This window comes from Archocentrus centrarchus, chromosome 21, assembly GCF_007364275.1.
Source record: "Archocentrus centrarchus isolate MPI-CPG fArcCen1 chromosome 21, fArcCen1, whole genome shotgun sequence".
Lineage (NCBI taxonomy): Eukaryota > Metazoa > Chordata > Actinopteri > Cichliformes > Cichlidae > Archocentrus > Archocentrus centrarchus.
In genome coordinates, this window is record NC_044366.1 from 15,324,727 (window position 1) to 15,343,611 (window position 18,885).

An 18,885-nucleotide genomic window follows, 5' to 3' on the forward strand; every position below is an offset into this window, starting at 1 on the left:
TTGTGTCTGTGCAAGTGTCCTATGAATCCTCCCACAGTGGAACTGTAACCTATGAAGTGCCTATATGTCTGGGTTTTTTTTTTTCTTTCTTTTTCTGAAAATCTGTGTGAATGCCTTATCAGCCTCCACCAGCCTCTAAATCTGAACAGGAATAAGCAGAAGAAGGACAAATGTAAAGTATATCATTGCATTCAAAAACAAGAAGAATGTGACTCGAAATCCAAAACTGCTCTCCTGCAATTTGTTGCTGACCACTGCTGCTTCTGGCTTCTCTATAATACCCATCATTTCGTCTCACCTTACAAAAAAAAAAAGAAAAAAACAGCTTTTCAAAATGGTTCTTTTCATTTTCAGGATCAGAAGAAGTTGCGGTAAATGCAGGGCTTTCTTCCCGAGTGATTCAGACTTCAGACAACTCGCATGAATAGCATATTAGCTGTATGCAATTTGTTCAGTTTCAAAAGGTTCATAGAACACAGAACCTTTGAGAGTGCACCAGAATATGTTTTTAAACACCCACAGTCTGCAAAAACTAGTTTTGGGTCAGTGCTCTGGAAATTAACACTATCACCAACCAGAAGAACAACAACCCTGCTGATATTTCTTACCTTCAAGGCTCTTCAAACAGCAGAAGTATTATAAATCCCGGGGGCTTTTAAATTAGATTGAAAATGTGATAGATGCAGCATAATTTTGATTTCCATGATTTCAGCAGTTCAGCCTTAGTTTCAGTTTGGACTCATTTGTACCATTCAAACAGCAAAATGCAGTTATGTCTGCTGGGAAAGCAGTGTGCAGGGTAAACAGGGACTAAATGGAACCTGAAAACCATAATGGAAAGGGGGCTTAAAGCAACCTCACAGGTATTTTGCATGTTTAAGTAGATGCTCTTAAGAGCAGAGATATTTATACTGAAAACAATCCATTAAAAGTAAGTGAGATGTCATATTCTCTGCCCCAGCAGCAAATGTATGAAGTGAATTTTAATATGCAGCATCTTTTATGTGCATGATACTGAAATGTGTGACATATGAGCACATTTAGGTCATGAAATAAAAAAAAAAAATCCTGTGCATCTGGTTGTTTTTCTTTTCACTTGCATTATATCAAAGCTAGGTATGTGCATCTGTGAATTCAAAGAGACAAGGTGTGAAGAGAACTGAGACAAGCAGAATCATGGTGAACTCTCTGCAACCTCCCAGCGCCTAGCAAGTTGATTCTATACAGCAGCTCCCACCCATTGATATCAGCGCTTCATGACTTAAATAATTCAGCAGAAAATCACGGCACTACCTGATTCTCTGCAGATACTACATTTCTGTATTTGATTATGAGGAGGGGATAGCAGTACTGTGAAACAGCAGACCCAGTACAGTACAGTGGAGGTTATTTAATACAATACTAAAGGCTAAACAGGAAGCAGAAAATAAGTTTTGTGAAGATGGAAATATCAAAACAAACAGGGGTATATTGATAAGATAGGCTTACATTATGGCACTGCTTCCCTGCAAAGACTTGCAAGAACAGAAAACGGCATGTCATTAAGCACCGGCATCATTTAAATATCTTTCCTATCAGATGCATTTTTAAGCTAATGACGTGTTTTAATGTAAGTCATGCTGGAAAATGCTCAAAGGCATCAAAGGCACAGCTCCTGAAAAATGCTTCACACTATGATCAGCTTTTGGGTTTTGCTTTTAATGGATAAAATTAGCATTATTTTTTATTTATTTATTATTTTTTAGAATGGGGGCTGCATCCAAATGTGAAATTGTACAATAATGCATAGCGCCTTCACTGTATAGTTTCTTGGTGTCTGTTTCTTTGTGGGGGAAAAGAAAAACGGTCCCCTCCCAATCTCCATCACCCCCTGCTATGAAGATGTTATTAACAGTGTTCTTCCCTCCCACAACATGCTTTAGCGATGCCCCCTGAGATAAAAACTGATCTTTCATGGACATGAAACAAGACCTGTAAAGAAATATCAAAGAGCACATCAGAATCCGAGAGCCATGAGACGGAGGAAATTACCGGTGAGCCAAATGTGAGCATGAATATGGGCCTAATGGACTATAAATGACACCACTGCTTTGGAGCAGAAATGCATTTCCATGAATACAAATACTGGCTGGAGCAATTAAACAAACTAGCTGATGACTTCCTTGAAAACAGATTTTCTTCATTGTTCAGCTACAAGCCCTCATTTTATGCATCTTGGCAAAATGTACTTCAAAAATACTCTTCCTACAATCAACAAAAATCACATTAAAAGGCAACAAACTGAATGCCCATCAAAGACATTACTAAGAAATAAGCCTTTAAACATTTTTTTTTTTATAAAAGCACATCAAACCTTCTTTCATGTACTGTGGAAAAATCCTTGAAAATAATGTTTACAAATGATTTTAGGCAGCTTGTTTACTGTTCTACATCTTGCCTGTGATTTGCATCAGGCTGCACAGTGATATCCATATCACACCTACTGTAATATTACTGTAATATTCCCTCTGATCACACGGCAGGGATGAAAAAGTCTAAATTCAACTCTAGCAACTCTCTGTAGTCTGATCATCATCAAGGTTCATGACATAAGTAGGTTAGACCTGCACATGAGATTTATAAATTTGATTTGCTCACTTTTATGAATGTTACAGATCATGGAGAATGCCTTTAATATTCTTGCACTGGATAACAACTAAGCTGTTACACAACATGGGAGGAAGTCTCAATCTAATGCGTGTTCTTCATAAACAGAATAAAGGGTCAAAACATTTGTTTTTCTTCATTAGTAAACTGAGTTCAGGGCGATATTTGGAAGAAAGGTACGTCATATGCTATATGAGATATCTATGTGATTATTGATGTACTGATTCCTATTCCATTTATGACTTTCAATACTTTAAGAGCTGGATGCAGAGTTAAACATTTCTTTTGGTTAAATAAAATCTAGAGGATTGTAAGAATTTGAGCTACAGTCACACTAGAGAAACCAGCTGATGAAGACCATGGCACCACAAAAATTGGAAATGGCTGCTTCAAAGATGGGGACTAGGTCTGCGACCAATCATAGGCAGTTCCTGTGCATACTGCTTGTGATAATACAGCAATTAAACGTGATAAATCAGTGAGAATCACAAATCGGAGGGCTGGTTTAGTTTACAGGTTAAGCAGGTGACCATGTGCTGCAAGGCTAAATGTAACAGACCGGCTTTGACTCCAACCAATAGGCCCTTTGTTGCATGTCTTCCCCCACTCTCTCTCCTCACTTTCCTGTCTCCTCTTCACTGCACTATCTAATAAAGAAAGGCAAATAATAATAATAATTAAAAAAAAGAAAATTGCACTTGTGTTGCCATCTGTTGCAAATCTATTGCTGTCTGCATATAAAGAAATTCATATTAACTACTTACAATCAGAGTCCAGTCAGAACCTCACAGATTTGAAACAGAAATAGTCAGATAGTTGCTGCAGGACAGTGATTTAATAACTGCAAAATGACACAGGTGCTCTGCAGCCTTTCTTTTATATAGGAATATAACCAGCTTGGACTGTGATTGCCCACAGGCCACCTGGTGGACAATAGTGCCCAAAGGTTGAGGGTGTTGTACACTCAATGTCTGGTCTCTGCAACTGCAGATTCACTGGGCAACCTGATTTTTCCTAGTCACAAAGAAGTTCCCAACCTAGTTTGACTCTAGCGTGACTGAGCCATTACAGGCATTGTAGAGAGTGTACAGCATGCTCAAAAAACCCACCCATTGTGAATACGCTAACTGTGTTGTTAAAAGCTCTAAATCATGAGGAAATTGTTAACTGGCTTTGTTTTTTCCTTTGGTTGCTGGTGTTTTGGAGATCCTTGACAGGTTGTCTATAAGAAATTATAGCTGCGCTTAAGAAAAAGCATAGTAAAAACTATACAGCATGTGGTTTCCTTAAAGATTAACAATGCAAGCACATATTATTGAATATCCACTCAAAATAACAATAATAATTTTCCAATCGATTCTGCAAATCAAACAACTTTGACTTTTATTCAATCAATGTAAGGACATCAGAGATGCATTTTGAAACAAACAAGATCATGTTGATATTAATCCAGTGCAGTTAAGACAGGATCTTTTCTTCAGCTGTCAGCTGGTTCAAAAATCTCTCCCCTTCATGTGAGATAAGGCCTCAACTGACTCTTCAGACTGTAGTGACTCTCATGACCAGCTCTCTTGTGCTATTGCTGGGTTGGCTGCGGGCCTCCGGCTGCCTCAGGTGGCTGAGCAGGTGGAGGATGTTGTACGGACAGTGTTGGTCTGGCACTGCGCTGCCGCTGTTGGGGTCCACATGTGTTCCCACTCCTCCAGCGGCCGTCACCACAGTTGTAGAGGTGGAGCCGGCGGCTGTGGAGGCCACCACCATCAGCGAGGAGGTGGAGGTGGATACTCCTATCCCAGTCTGGTAGCCCTGGGTGGGCTGAGACAGAGTCCTGTCTACTGTGGCATCTTTCAAGTCATCGCTGTCCATAGATTTATCATAGTTCAGAACCTTCCACTGCTGGTTCACGGCCTGCCAGCGATGGAAGATGCGAAACACAGAAGGTCCCTCGTGGACAATTAGTGCTGTGGAGATCAGAGTACCAGTTAGAGAATGTCACAGTCTGGCTGCAGTCTTGAGATACACTACATCCCAAAACAGTGGTAGATGCACTGTGTTAAAGCATGATTAGCTGAAGCAGCAACAGAGCAAAACAACTCACTGTTAAAGTGCTTTACCACAAACCAGTAATCAGATCTTTATTTCTTAGAAAAAGCAGAGACATGGAACAATGTATGACTCAGTGAGACTCAGTTTTCAGATTTAGGTTTAAAAAAATAATGCGTCCGTTCTCCAGGGTTGTTCAATAGCATCTTATCTCAGTTCAAAATTGCTTATTGATTCATGTTCACTGAACTCAGCATCTGGAAAATTGAAATCCATCTTTAGCAAAGTTGTTTGGATCCTGATATTTTACTGCATGTTTTCCATTTTGAAGACATGTAAAGGGAAATACACCATATATAGCTTAGTTCCCATTTGGAATTTATAAGCATGTTTATAATACTATAATATAGTTTGCAACATGAAATGTATACGGAAAGTATTTTTACGTTTTCAAGGTATTTGCTAACAACTTCTGGCTCCAGAACATGATGAATATATATTGATAATACAGATAGTAAAATAAAATATATCTTAATAGGACGGGCTGTAACCATTAAAAAGACTGTGCACTGAAACACTTAAAATGTTTTTAAATCTCCTTATAACTGCGTTATAATGCATTTTAATTGCATTACTTGTTTTAATGGAGTGAGTGGGGGATTGTAAAGTGTTACCACTACACATAGATCTTCAAGGAGCTTGACAATTGCTCACCAAGTATTTTATTACGGTAGTAATGTTGTTTAGAAAGGCAACAACTACAGTTGCAGCAGTCAGAGTCTATCGATAAAAACCTGCTACTTTTCCTCGACTCTGCTCCTCTCCCTCTCTAACTTTGTGGATAAGTGAAAGTCAGGTCTTTGCTCTTTAACATCCACCAGGTGACAAGTTAATCTCTGTAAAGTGCACCGTTAATGACTCCACAGTCAATCCTCCACAGCACCAAACCGGAGACAATCAATCACCTCTTCCTAACACCCTGCTGTCTGCTGCAGTGGCACTCCAAGTCTCCTTAATGTGAGATGCCATCACACAGTGGTCCAAAACACGTGGGCCCTTGAGCGCCACAGGAGGACAGCAGGTTTAAATGCTATAAGTTTCAATTTGGACACCCACACACAAATCCAGGCAACTGTTAAAAATCCTTCAGCGCACCTTTTCCCCTCTTGTGTTATGACAGCACATAATGGTCTTTAACATTTGCCTGAATTTGGCTCCGTAGCTTTTTATTATAGACTGAAATGCATTTTAATGTATGCAGTGAAAACCACTTTAGCTGAATTTTGAACATTCAGCATTCATGTTTAATTTATGATCAGAGTGTTGGTGCAGCATCTCACCATTGTGAATACAGAAACAGCAATAAAGACAATAACAAATATTCATAGAGACTGACCAAACAATGCAATCAAATATTGATATGACACACCTGACTGTGTGGTATAGATTAATTGCACCGAGACTGCTCATGGCATTCACAATTATTTGAAGCCAGCTGTTAGGTATAATTACCGACTCTCCTGAGTACTTCTGACATTTACTTTTGCCTGTTGAATGCACATGAATTAATGTAACCAGAGTGGAAACACTCAATATAATTTTCAGTAGTAAAATGCATAAACCCATTCAATGAAGGAGTATAAACATTACATTCAATTTAAAAAGGGATAAATCGTAACTGTTTAGCGCCTCACCGATGCAGACGACATCCATGAAGCCGTACATGCCGTAGCAGATCTGGAAAAGCAGATCTTGACGCTGCCAACGGGCTGACGGGCTAAAAGATGACCACACCAGCCAAGAGATACTGGCCATTAGGAAGAGGGAGCCCAAGATAGCTGCTGCTATCTGGACCTTCTCTATCACTGTCAGGGAGATAGCTTGCCACTGCAAGAAAAAGAAGAAGAAGAATTAGTAGTAGAGAAAATTGAGAAGCTAATGATAAACCAATTAATGTAAATATTTAGATTATAAGTTGATCAGGCTGAACTCAACAAAAAGAAGAAGTCACACATCACTCTCACCCTCAAAAACAAAATCTGTGGCCTCTCATAACCCTATCAAATCACAGTGTAAAATAGAAAAAGAAACTGCTTCTGCAATCTTTCTGTTCCAAAGATCAGAGGGGAAAGGCCTGCTTAATTCAGATGCTTTCATTTTTTCCCCTTGAATTCCTCAGTTTATATTCTTTTTCTTTGGGCTGCTCTCTTTAGGGGTCGCTACAGCAGATCATCTGTCTCCATCTCATCCTATCCCTAGCATCCTTTTCTGTCATACCAATCCTCTATATGTTTTACCTCTCTTCCTTCTGCTTGGCAGCTCCATATACAACACCCTTTATCCAGTATATCCACTATCCCTCCTCTGCACATGCCCAAACCATCCTGTGAACATGCCTTCCCCCTTTCTTCCTCCCCCACCTTCATCCAACAATGGCACAGTTTTCACTGGCACCCTGCTGGTCAACAGCACCAGTGGTGGTTGTTAATCTGGACCTGAACCAATCTGATGTGAAAATCTTATTTATGATCTGCATGTTTGATTTGGCACAGGTGGCATTCCTGATGCAACCCTGCCCATTTATCTGGCCTTGGAACTGGCACTAGGAGTACACTGGCTTGTGGCCGCCTGTGGCTGGTGATCAGAGACAAACTAGAGCTGCAATTAATGTTTGATTTCTAAAAAAAAAAGAAAAAAAGAAAATGTTGTAGCGCTAAATAAGAGGCGTCATTCTCTTAATGACATAACAAAGACTCAGTGATTTATGCTTGTCAGTGGACATTTAGACCGCCACAGTCATCAAAAACCAAAGAGCACAGTGATATTTTTGAATTGGTGGCCTTAATACCCACAACTCACCTGTAGGGGGTTCTTGGTGCTGATGGCAATGACCTGATATTTGTAGTAGCAGAGTTCACAGGCCCAGGAGCCTCTCTCACTAATCCATTTGATGAGGCAGGGCTGGTGGGTGCAGCGTACTGACCCACTGCACCGACACGGGCTCAGGAGCTCCCCCTGCAGGAAACATGCAGACCATGTCAGTTCCTGCTAAACCATCATAATTCAGTCAAAGTAAATGCATAAATGTTCTGTTGTGTTCTGACTTTAACTGGATATAATCTGCAGATTAACATGGTTTAAATGATCATTTTGTGGCCTTAAACTACCTTTGGTGAGGATTCTCTAAGAAGTAATTTACAATTCAGAAGAAATGACTGCCTGCAGCAATCACTGACCAGCTGACAGCACCCCCCCCTTCCCCCATCTTATTTACCTCTTGCAGTAACCTCTTTACATACAATAAACTGTATGTGACACTGTGTTTATATTTCTTTGCACTTCTTTGTGCTGGCCTATTGATTTTCTGAGGGCTCTTTGTGCACAGCTAGACACACACACACGCACACACATACGCACACAGCACTTTGCATGCCCGTTACAGCAGAACAACAGATCAGGTGTGAAATGAAAGCTTTGCCTTACACCTAGTTGACAGGCAAAATGCTTGATTACTAGTACCGCTGAAAGTGGAGGATTAGTCACCGAAGCATCTGTGAAAGAGCAAACCCGAGCAAAGCTGCAGAATACAGCACAAAAGGAGCAGACAAACCACAATATTTGACATCAGTGGAGCTGCTATAGACATGATCGGTTTTATACTTATAGAAATGCAAAAGAAACTCAAAATACTGTGTCTGGTAAACCTACATTTCTCTAGAATTCATGTAATAATTGAAAACTAGAACTAGATCTTGTCCAGCTATCAAATGATGGTTTCTTGACATCCTGTCTATCTTAAAGTGACATTTTTGAAGGCACTGTTAGTCACTGAGGTTGTTAAAGGACATTTCAAATCCCTTCTGTCAGCCCGATGACAGCCACATACTGTATGATTAATGTGGCCGGACAGCCGAATAAATGTTTGTGTTGTGGGTTTATTAAACTCTAGGTGGCACTAGACTGTATCTTAAAGAGCTGGTTCAGAGAGTTTAAAAAAATGACCTTCACTTTAACACCTTAAAGGAGTTGAAGTAAAGGTCTGCTTTTGCTCCCTGAAGGGCTGCTCAGTGGTCAGACGTGTGAACTCTTGAACCATGTGAAAACATCACTGCTGTCAGGTGAAGGAGCAGAGATCAAGCAGTCGTATTTTTAGTCTTTCCATCATGTTTTCAGTCCAGCTGGATGTGACAAGATTTCAGAAAACCAAAGCATTTAGTTTTTTTCCTCTCTCTGTCATATAGAAGGCTCATAAATACTTAAAATGCAGCGAAACCATGAAGTTCACTAAATTTGACATCTCGTGTTTTTTTTTTTCTTTTTTCATTTTGCAGCAAGATATGCTTAGCTATATTCTTCACCAGACATTCCTCTTAAGCTGTATTTAGCCTGAGGAACAGATGAGTTTTCTAATCTCTCACCTCAGGCCCTGAGCTCATTAAAATATATTACTAATCTTGTCATATTGGATATTGATGATGACCCATAAGATGTAGGCATGCCACCTTTTTAAGGTCCTGACCTGCACTTAAGAAACCTGGCTCTATAAAATTCAGAGCAGGACCTTCTTGTATAGATATTTTAATCTTAATGGGAATGAACAAAATGCCTGTAGTGAATGAATAAAAAGAAATTAGTCGACCGTCTGCTGAAAGAAATTCCCCTTCCTCTCCGAGCTGAGGCATTGCATTTCTAAGGTATTTTTAATTCAGTGTTTTCTCTCCATGTCTACCCTGAGTGCAGAAATCGTAAGAAGCATTGCTGAACAGAGTAAAAAATGCAGCAAGTTTCCAAATGATTTCTCCACGTTGTTATTTAGCTGACACCTCTGACAGACGGAGCAGCACCCTGGTTGAAGAGAAGAGAGGAAAAAGCAGGGAGTTAGGGGAGAAAAGGCCCATCTACAGATGGCCAGGGTGGGAGTGTATTGGCAGGAGCACCAGAACACTTCTGTCGTGTCCAGAGGGACTCAGGCCGCTCACTGTGACTGGCCTGATGGCAGCCAAGAGCTGAAACCTAGAACACTCCAATACAACTGAGGCTGGAGGGAGCGCAAAAGAGACCAATAACAAACGTGCCACCGCAACCCACGCATGGAGAAAGTGATAACTAAATGTCCTTTTGTTGATCAAACAGCAATAATCACTGAAAAAACACACACACACTCACACACACATAATAGAGCAATGTATTAAAAAGATATGGCTGTCTTATTCCACATCGCTGTGCTGCATTATCCCAAAACAACTCCATGCAAGTAATTTTCTCAGAAAATTGGGTTCCCTCCCAATGTATATAATGGCATGAAAATAAATTAGAGGTGGCTATTCACATTTCTTAAGGGTCTTGAATCAATGCAAGTGAACTCCATTAACTCTAAGCAAGGGGAAGCTGCGCTATGATAATCTAGCTCACACAGAAGCTGAATTAAGGAGGATTTTTACAATAATGCCCAATAATAATCAGTCCACAGGCTTTTGTTCTAAAAAGACCTGCAAAACTGCTGGGAAAAATCTTCATATATAAATGTAAGCAACATTAAACCAATTAGAGGGAAAATAAGATCAGTAAGTGAAAAATGAAACAGAAGGCCAATAAGTTTATTTAGTTATGATGACTGATTGTAAAATATATGCAGGGGGATGTTCCACTGAGTGCCGATTTTATGGGAACCATCAGGCCTACAGTGATGGTTAATGGCTTTTTAAAAGGTAATTGAATAAAAGAGAAACCAGGGTTTCTAATTTATGTTCATGAATTTACAGCTTCTGACAACAGAATTTAGCAAAGCCCAAAAAAAAATCAAATGTTTTGGCACGTTGTTTATATCCCATTTTCAACAAATGGGAGAGCACCATACGATGGAACAGGCACTGTAGAGCCACACAGAAAGAATGATGCTAACGTGACCCCTGAAGGTTTCTCATTGTACCTCAGACAAATACATTCTGCAAGTGCATTATCTGTGCTACGATTTAGGAGGGAACGCACACTCATTTCTATCCAAGCAACAGGCACTCACACAGATTCAGGATGCAGCTAAAGGGAAGACATTACAGTAGAAGGACCGCCTCAAAGGGTACTTCGGTAACCCTCACACATGTAAAATATTCCAAAACTTTTCCTTTGTATTACTTAAAAAAGAAAACTCCTTTTTATAAGTTTGTGCAAAAATCTAGGATCTGAAACTGCATATTCTTTGAGCGACAAGGTCGAGATTAAGTCTGAAAGCACAAGTCTGAATAAAGCAAGCTACAGAAAGCGCGCTGTAAAGCTTCTCACTGACCTTTAGCTAAAGGGAAGCAATAGTGGGTTGAAATATGCATGTCTCAAGTTAGCTGTTTAGAAAACAAAATAGATGAATAAACTGAGGTACAGAGGTGGACGACATGAATTTATGGAATTTTAATCTGATACTGACTTGGCTCTTTATAATACAGTATGCATTTTGTGTCTCAAACAGAAGATTTTATTTTTATGTCTGCTGAAATAAAATAAGTCAGATGCTGCCATATATATGCACTTAATGAGTTATTGGTCAATGTGGTGATTCTTCCTGTCCATACTGGTCATGATGGTTAGTATGATTCCAATGTAAGAGAGGGGGGAAAAAAAACCCCACATCTTGTAAAAATTGTGCCAGCAAAACTATGTGTCCAATGTTTCCTTACTGACCTGCAGAGGTGATACGGTAATATCAGAGAAAGGGATGTTCATTGCTTTGAGATTTTTTTTAAAGGGATTGTGTTATAGCATACATGAAAAGTAACCATTACAGTGACCAATATCTCTTAAAATCCATATTTTTTGCGATTCTGTACATTACTGGGATAAATTTAAAAAGGAACAGTACAGCAGTACTTTTGGTTGTGAATCTCACCTCAAAGAAAATGACACTTATAACATTGACAGGGATCCGATTACATGGACTTATTACATTGTTTGGTGTCATATTAAATCACAATACAATCATTTTTCAATGGCTGCCTCTCCCAGGCACTCAAGGCCCTTTTCTAGTGGGATGGGATGCTTGAGGAAAGCTATGTCTTTCACTCCCTTCTTTACTCTGTCTCGACTATCTCAGCCTTGGGGATGGAAGTGTTTTGGAGGTGGGTTGTCAGATCAGATACTGGCTGCTTTGGTCTATGTGACATCCTGGAGGCTAAGGAAGAAAAGAGGATAACTAATGTCCCCGCTGCCTGTATCACAGAGCGATACACAGAGTGTCCACTCATCCCTCTTTTCAAACGGAGCCTCATTCTCCTTCTACCCATTTACACCTCAGCAGATCCATATCTGGACTTCACCCAAGCCAACAACTCAGACGACAGGAAAAAGAAAGCTGGCAAAAGATAAAAACTTGCATAATGATAAGACAGCATGAAATCAAGTGCTATTGACTTGCTGCAATGTCTAAAGGAAGCATTAATGAGATGTGTTGGAGGAGGCCATGGGAAATACTGCACATTTTCAAGGCAGCGCTTTGTATGCAGTGCAGCATCCATAGAGTTTTGGGGGGAAAAAAAAACAAAAAAAACAAGGATGAAGCCTTGTCTTCCTATCTCATAACTAGACCCCATGTCAGTAATAATTACAAAGTCTGAGCTCAGAGGTGGAATGATGCACAAAATTGCTGTTGGAGTAATTAGTTGATGAAATATAGAAAGATCATAGGCTACACACTGTGCAATGACCATGAAATGATGCAGTAAATCTTCTGCTTAGAGGAAAAAGCAACTGTGAGTGCAGACTGTCGGATAAAATGTTATGTTCTTGTTTCTTGATTTTTTTTTTATAACCTCTCTACCTCCACTATAGGCGAGGTGTGACATATTTGTCAATGTGCTCTCAAAAGCGCTGTCAAACAGTGTAACTAATGTGCCTGCAAATTGCTAAGTGTCTGCCTCTCTGATATAATTTAATGTTATTTCTTCGTAGCCATCTTTTCACATTTTCCTCTTCTGATTGATGTAGTGTGACATTATCATCAATATGGCCCCAAGGGTGGAGGCAAGTGGTGTGATTAACCCAAAGGCTGCCTTCCGTCTGTTTTGTGCACGTTATTATTATGTTGCCGTTTCCAGGTGGTGTGCGTGAGAGGCAGACTGAGAGTTTTTTTTTTTTCCATGCATATAATGCTTCGATGTGAATTCAGTGTTTGGCTATAATGAGTTGTTACGGCATCTCTGTGTATCCTCCACACTTGTCAGCCACTGGGACAAGGTCTTTCATTATCTTCCCACTGCTAGCTTTAGCTGTCTTTTCAAGCCATGCAATGGGATGAGTGCAAGATGCAGTGGGGTCCCCTGCTCAGAGAGCTCTCCAGCTCTGTGGCTGCCAGTATTGGGGTTGTTCCTCAAAAAAATGTGATGCAAAACGCATTACTTGTTAGACAGTAACATTGCATTACTTTTGTTTTTCCTCTACAAAAAGCACCTAATTGTCATGCAGTTATAGTTAACAGCATTAAATCTGATCAGCACTATTAAGGCGGACATGCACAAGATTTTGTTAATACTCTTTACCACAAAACCAGCCCAAAGAGCACCTTTCAGAAAAATCTTGTGGCGAGAACAAGGCTTAGTTGTGCTGCACTAGCCAAACTGCAACTGATGAGTTACTGTAATGTGACTCATGCTGAGTTGTAGACCACCAACACTGGTGATTGTCCTAACAAGAAACTGGGTGTTTTTTCCCCCTTCACTGTATAATTAAAACCTGAGCAGTGTACCCTCATGTAATCAAAAGTCTCTAAAAATGTGCAACACTTCCACAAGCTGGTCTGGTCACTGGATTAAAGGACTTGTTGCTACATCTAACCTATGCTCATGGAGATCAGCAGCACCAGATTTCACTGTGTTATACCGTCAGAGATGGGGGAGAGTTATTATTAAGTCATAGATTAGATTGATATTGCATGGCACTAATCTTATTTAACCATGCAGGTGGACATTTTTCCTCGACTTACATGTTCTGGTCCCTGGAAGCAGATCCTGCACACGGGCGTCCTAAAGCCACTTTCCGTGTAGCTCGTGAGAGAGAACCTCTCCTCCAGTTTGCCCTTTGAGCAGTCATCGGAGGAGCTGCTGCAGCCTCGCAGGGCCGCCGACAGCTCTGCAGCATCAACCCAACCCGCCACCTGCCGCTCTGCACCCGGTGGCCCGGTGGCTCCCGTAGCAGGCTGGGCAGTTCGATCCCCTGGATGCTGGTGGCTCCGCGTTAACGTGTTGTTGTTCTCAGGGACGGTAACGCCTGTCTCATGGCTTTCCGAAGCTTGGCCGCTCATGGGGGTCAGCGGAGGAAGCGGTGTCGGCGGCGCCGGTGGCCCGAGCAGGAGCACCCTCAGGTCACCAAGCAGGACGCAACAGCGGCTCTTCAGCATGCCCTGGCTGCGCAGCATCGGGCTGTCTCCGGCCAGAAACTCACAGCACCATCCAAAGGTGCTGGAAGAAATCAGTATGTACTCTATGCGTCCCCGTCATAAGCAAACACTTCTTCATATGTGGTGGGATGGTACAGTGGGGGCAGAAGTGCGTCTTCCAGTGTTTGTTTGGTTTCAAAGCAGCCTTTTAGTTTTTTATTCCAATTTATTTAGACTGTGTGCTTTTTATTGTCTTCCCACGAGGATGTAAATATAAAATGCAAAGAAATCCCTCCTATGCAAACAAGTGTCTGAAGCCATTAGCCTAAGTTCAATGAATGAAACGGCTATAAGAGGAAAGTCAAATATTAGACTGATAGGAATATGCATTCAAGTAATAAGGCTATGGCCCGCTCACTCAGTGTCCACTGTCATTTCATGGCCTTAATAGTCTGCCTGCTCTCTACAACATAAACTATCTCGACAGGCTTCTCCCTCCGGATTCGCGACGTGTGCAGAGACCAAGATTTAAATCTGCCTTTGGTACAATGAACTGAGATAGAGAACAAAATGTCAGCGCTCAATCTTAAAATTAAAAAAATTCCAAAAACAACAACGAAAGCCGCGCTTTAAAACCAGCAGAGATGTCGACGTCCAGTTAGGTTTTCACACCACCTTAAGTCAATCGATGGCGTGCCATGTTAGGAAGCAAAAATCTGTCTTACCTGGCGAGCTACACCGATTTCTACACGATTCACAGTTTCGGGATTTTTTTTTTGTTTTTTTCCTATAGATTTTCAGCCAGACTGCAGGTCGCTGGCAAGTCTCAGTGAGGCTTCCATCCCCAATTATCAATTTTCCATGTCCGAGGAACAAGCTAGAGGGTTTAAATCCGTCCGTTTAAATCCAACGCGATGGTCGGACTGTCCTACTCCGGGTGAAAGCATCCGTAGCCCCGAATTCTCCTGTGATCATTGGCTGCTGAACTGGTGCTGCAGCTTCAGCACCATGATTCCTGGGACAGCTCCCAGACGCCACACGTCACCACCGCACAGTGATGCAAGCAGCCAACTCATTACTACAACTGTGGACGGAGACAAATATGCTTCATTATTTGTTTCAGGGCTACAAAGAGACGTTAAGTTAAAGGTGACATTGGGGGAGGTGTTTTCTGCCTTTGCGCCTGGCAAAAAGTGACGAAAGTAAAGTTGTGGATTGACTTTAATTATTAAGTAATCTAATTATCAAGGGGCGCAAGGAAAACAGAAATTATTAGCAATAGCTCAGGTAAATGGTGTCATTTAGCTCAGCATAAATATTAAATATGTTGAAAGTAGATTAAATATCGCAAATCATCAAGTCTAAAGGAGTAAAAAGAGAAACTGCAGGGTTAGATAGCCATCTAAATCCATCAGATTTCGAGCAGGATAATAAAAAAAAAAGATACATAAAACAACGTTAAACCCAAGTTGTGGAAGAAAAGGGAAAAAGTAGCAGAGCTGCAATTTACTTTCATTACAGATTAACATGTTCTGTCTTAATCTGCTTAAAAAAAAAGTATGATAATCAATTATTCATTTGGTCTCCAAGTGGAAAGAAAAAAAACAGTCAATTCATCACCCACTTCCATCACAATTTCCCAGAGCACATTATGGTTTAATATTTATAAAAATTAAACTAAATAATATACAGACATTATTAAGAATGAACTTAAGACTTTTCTGGTAGTTCCATATTATAGATAACACATTTGCCCCCCCCCAGACTTTAGTACATTAGTCATTTAATCATTAAAAACAACAATGCCAGCATTAAAAATCTGTCTGTAGTTAAGTTGGAAAAAGTTTAACTAAATGCACATAAATCTTGTGAAAATTGTGCATAAAACTGTACTTGAAGTGTCAGAAGTATATTCATAAAGCACATCTGCAGAATGCCTGATATTTGTATTTAATGTTTTAACATAAGCAGCTAAAGTATTGTAGCTGGTTATTATCAAGTTAATTCTACTACTCCATACTACTGGGTAATTTCTTCTTCTTCTTTAGGATGCTCCCTGTGCCTAGCATCCATGTCACACCAACCCTTTGCATGTCCTCCTTCACTACAGGCACAAATCTTCTCTGTAATCTTCCTCTTTTTCTCATGCCTGGCAGCTCCATATTTAATATCCTCTGTCTAATATATCCACTACTCCTCCTCTGCACATGTTCACACAATCTCAGCCTTGTCTCTCTAACTTTGTCTCCAAACCACTCAACCTGAGCTGTCTCTCTAATATACTCCTTTAAAATACTGTCCATTCTGGTCACTCCCAATGAAAATTTAGCATCTTCAACTCCGCCACCTCCAGCTCGGTCTCCTTTCTTTATGTCAGTGTTACCATCACCAAACCAAACATCATAGCAAGTCTCACTACCATCTTGTAAACCTTCTTTTTCACTCTTGCTGTCATCTTTCTGTCACAAATCATTCCTGACATTCATCTGCTCCACCCTGCCTCCACTCTCTCCTTCACCTCTGTTGTACACTGCTTGTCACTTTAGATGGTTGACCCCAGATATTAAAACTCATCTATCTTCACTACCTCTGCTCCTCTCATTCACACACACGTATTCTGTCTTGTTTCTACTAACTTGCATTCCTCTACTCTCCAGTACATACCTCCACCTCTCCAGGTTCTCTTTCACCTGCTCACTACTCTTACTACAGATCACAATGCCATCTACAAACATCGTAGTCCGTGGAGACTCCTGCCTAACCTCATCTGTCAACCTGTCCATTACCGTAGCAAACTAGATGGGGCTCAAAGCCGATCCTGATGTAATACACCCACACCCTGAACCCATCTCTCACTCCTACCACACACCTCACCACTTTCTCGCTGTCCTCATACATGTCCTGCACCACCTCTACATTGTTCTCCACCACTCCTGATTTCCTCATACAGTACCACAGTTCCTCTCTTGGTACCCTATCATATGCTTTCTCTAGATCCACAAAGAGACGATGCAGCTGCTTCTGACCCTCTGTGTACTTCTCTAGCAACAGTCTCAAAGCAAATAGAATATTAATCAAATCCATACCACACAAATGCAGATGCTTCCTGTGAATCCCTAAATTGGAGATGGTATTGTATCACATTTCCTAAACATGTCATCATTTGCTCTCTAGATCCACACAGTGCAAGTCCTTCTGATGTTCTCTATACTTCATACTACTGGGCAGTTCAATAATTTAAATCTAAGGAAAGGCAGTCAGTAACTGCCAACAAATACAGAATAAAAAGTATAATATGTTCATCTGAAATGTAGTGAAGCAGAAATAGTTATACAAGTGCAAACTGCTTTAGTAAATCGACTTGGTTAATTTTTTGACAAAAATGAACAGCTCAGGCAAAGCTGGGTAGAAAAGACAAAGGAGGAGAGCAATTATCCGGCTTGTCAGGGCAGCTGTGTAGCTTGATTGAACAATTGAAATGAACACACCTGTGGTTGGACCCTGTCAGCCAAGAGAAATGTGTTTTTCTTTTTTTCTGTCAGAATATGTATGACTGTGGTCAGGCTGGTGCCCATGGGGTGAGCATTTAATGGATTGCCAACAGTAAACTAACACATTAAACTGGCAGCTCTCACTCCTGCTGGTTTTCTATTCTGGCAGATAATTGCCAGTGATTGCTGTTACATCGCATCTCAGGTGCAAAGTAGTGCCTGATTAAAGCACTGTTGAAAATAAACCAACCCAGACCGCTATCAGTTTTGAGAAAAACATCAGACACAAACTAAGATTATATAACAGCAGAGGTGGAAGAAGTGCTCAGGCCCTTAACTTAAAGTCCCACTTTACTTGGAAAAACATGTTTGGATGTTTGATCCCTATTGGGAACAATTCAGTTTCACACCTCTGCACACTTCTGCTGAAAAGTTTCCCTGAGCTTGACTTGCTTTAAATCCTCCAGGCAGGATTTATGGCATCACATCTGGTTTGAGGGTAAATTCTTGTCCTACAGACTTACACAAGTGAGATGTGGAAACTTGAGGACTCCATTATACATCCTGTGCTTCTGAGACCTGTGAATGATGGAGGAGATATCCCTTAGCTAATGGTGAAACTTTTTTAGACAAACTTTTAAGAGCTGATAAAAACCCAGCTAAGCAAGGAAAAGCTAACCTTATCTCCAAAAGGCATGAAGTTAAAAATGACAAATTTCTCCACTATTTTACCAAACACTCATTTTTATTCCTATTTTTTACAGTTTCAAAAATAAACATAAATAAAAAGAGCCAGAAGCAAAACTTTGGGCACGGTCAGTACTTTGTGACTCCCCCTCTGACAAGTACCATAAGCTTGCAAATAGTAGTCAGCTAAGAGGCTTTTTGTTCATGTGTGGGTTTTTTTTAACCCATTCCTCCTGCATAAACTTCCAGCTCTGTAGATTTTAGGGCTGTCTTGCATGCATTACTCTTCTGAGGTGAATTTTTTGATGGCGTTTCAGCTGAAGGACTGTGAGGGCCATGGCTTGGGCCTTTTGAAGTACTCCATTGTAGATTTTCAAATGTGTTTGGGGTTATTATCCTGTTGTAGGAGTTATTCTCTTTTCATCTTCAGTTTTTTTACACTGTGATGCTGGCTTCCAGATTTTGCTGCTATTTACTTGAATCCATTCTACCTTTTACTAGGAAATGTTACAGCTCCTGGCAGCAAAACAGCTCTAAAGAATGATCTATCCTCCTCTGTGTTTAACCATTGGAGATGTGCTCTTTTCATCTCACTCTCCACTTTTTTCCTCTCCTAACTTTGGTTATTGTGGCCAAAAAGTTTTTTGTTTTTTAAACTTC

General features: G+C 40.5%; 1 protein-coding gene across 1 annotated transcript; it reads right to left on the minus strand.

Moving 5' to 3' along the window:
* Positions 1 to 4,073: 4,073 nt before the first annotated feature.
* On the minus strand, positions 4,074 to 14,618 carry marchf4b (membrane associated ring-CH-type finger 4b). The gene is made up of 4 exons (XM_030758528.1): positions 13,655 to 14,618; positions 7,549 to 7,704; positions 6,384 to 6,576; positions 4,074 to 4,607 (listed from the first exon to the last, which is right to left on the minus strand). Exons 1-4 carry the CDS (start codon positions 14,084 to 14,086, stop codon positions 4,186 to 4,188), a joined length of 1,203 nt encoding a protein of 400 aa, XP_030614388.1. The 5' UTR covers positions 14,087 to 14,618; the 3' UTR covers positions 4,074 to 4,185.
* Positions 14,619 to 18,885: the final 4,267 nt, after the last annotated feature.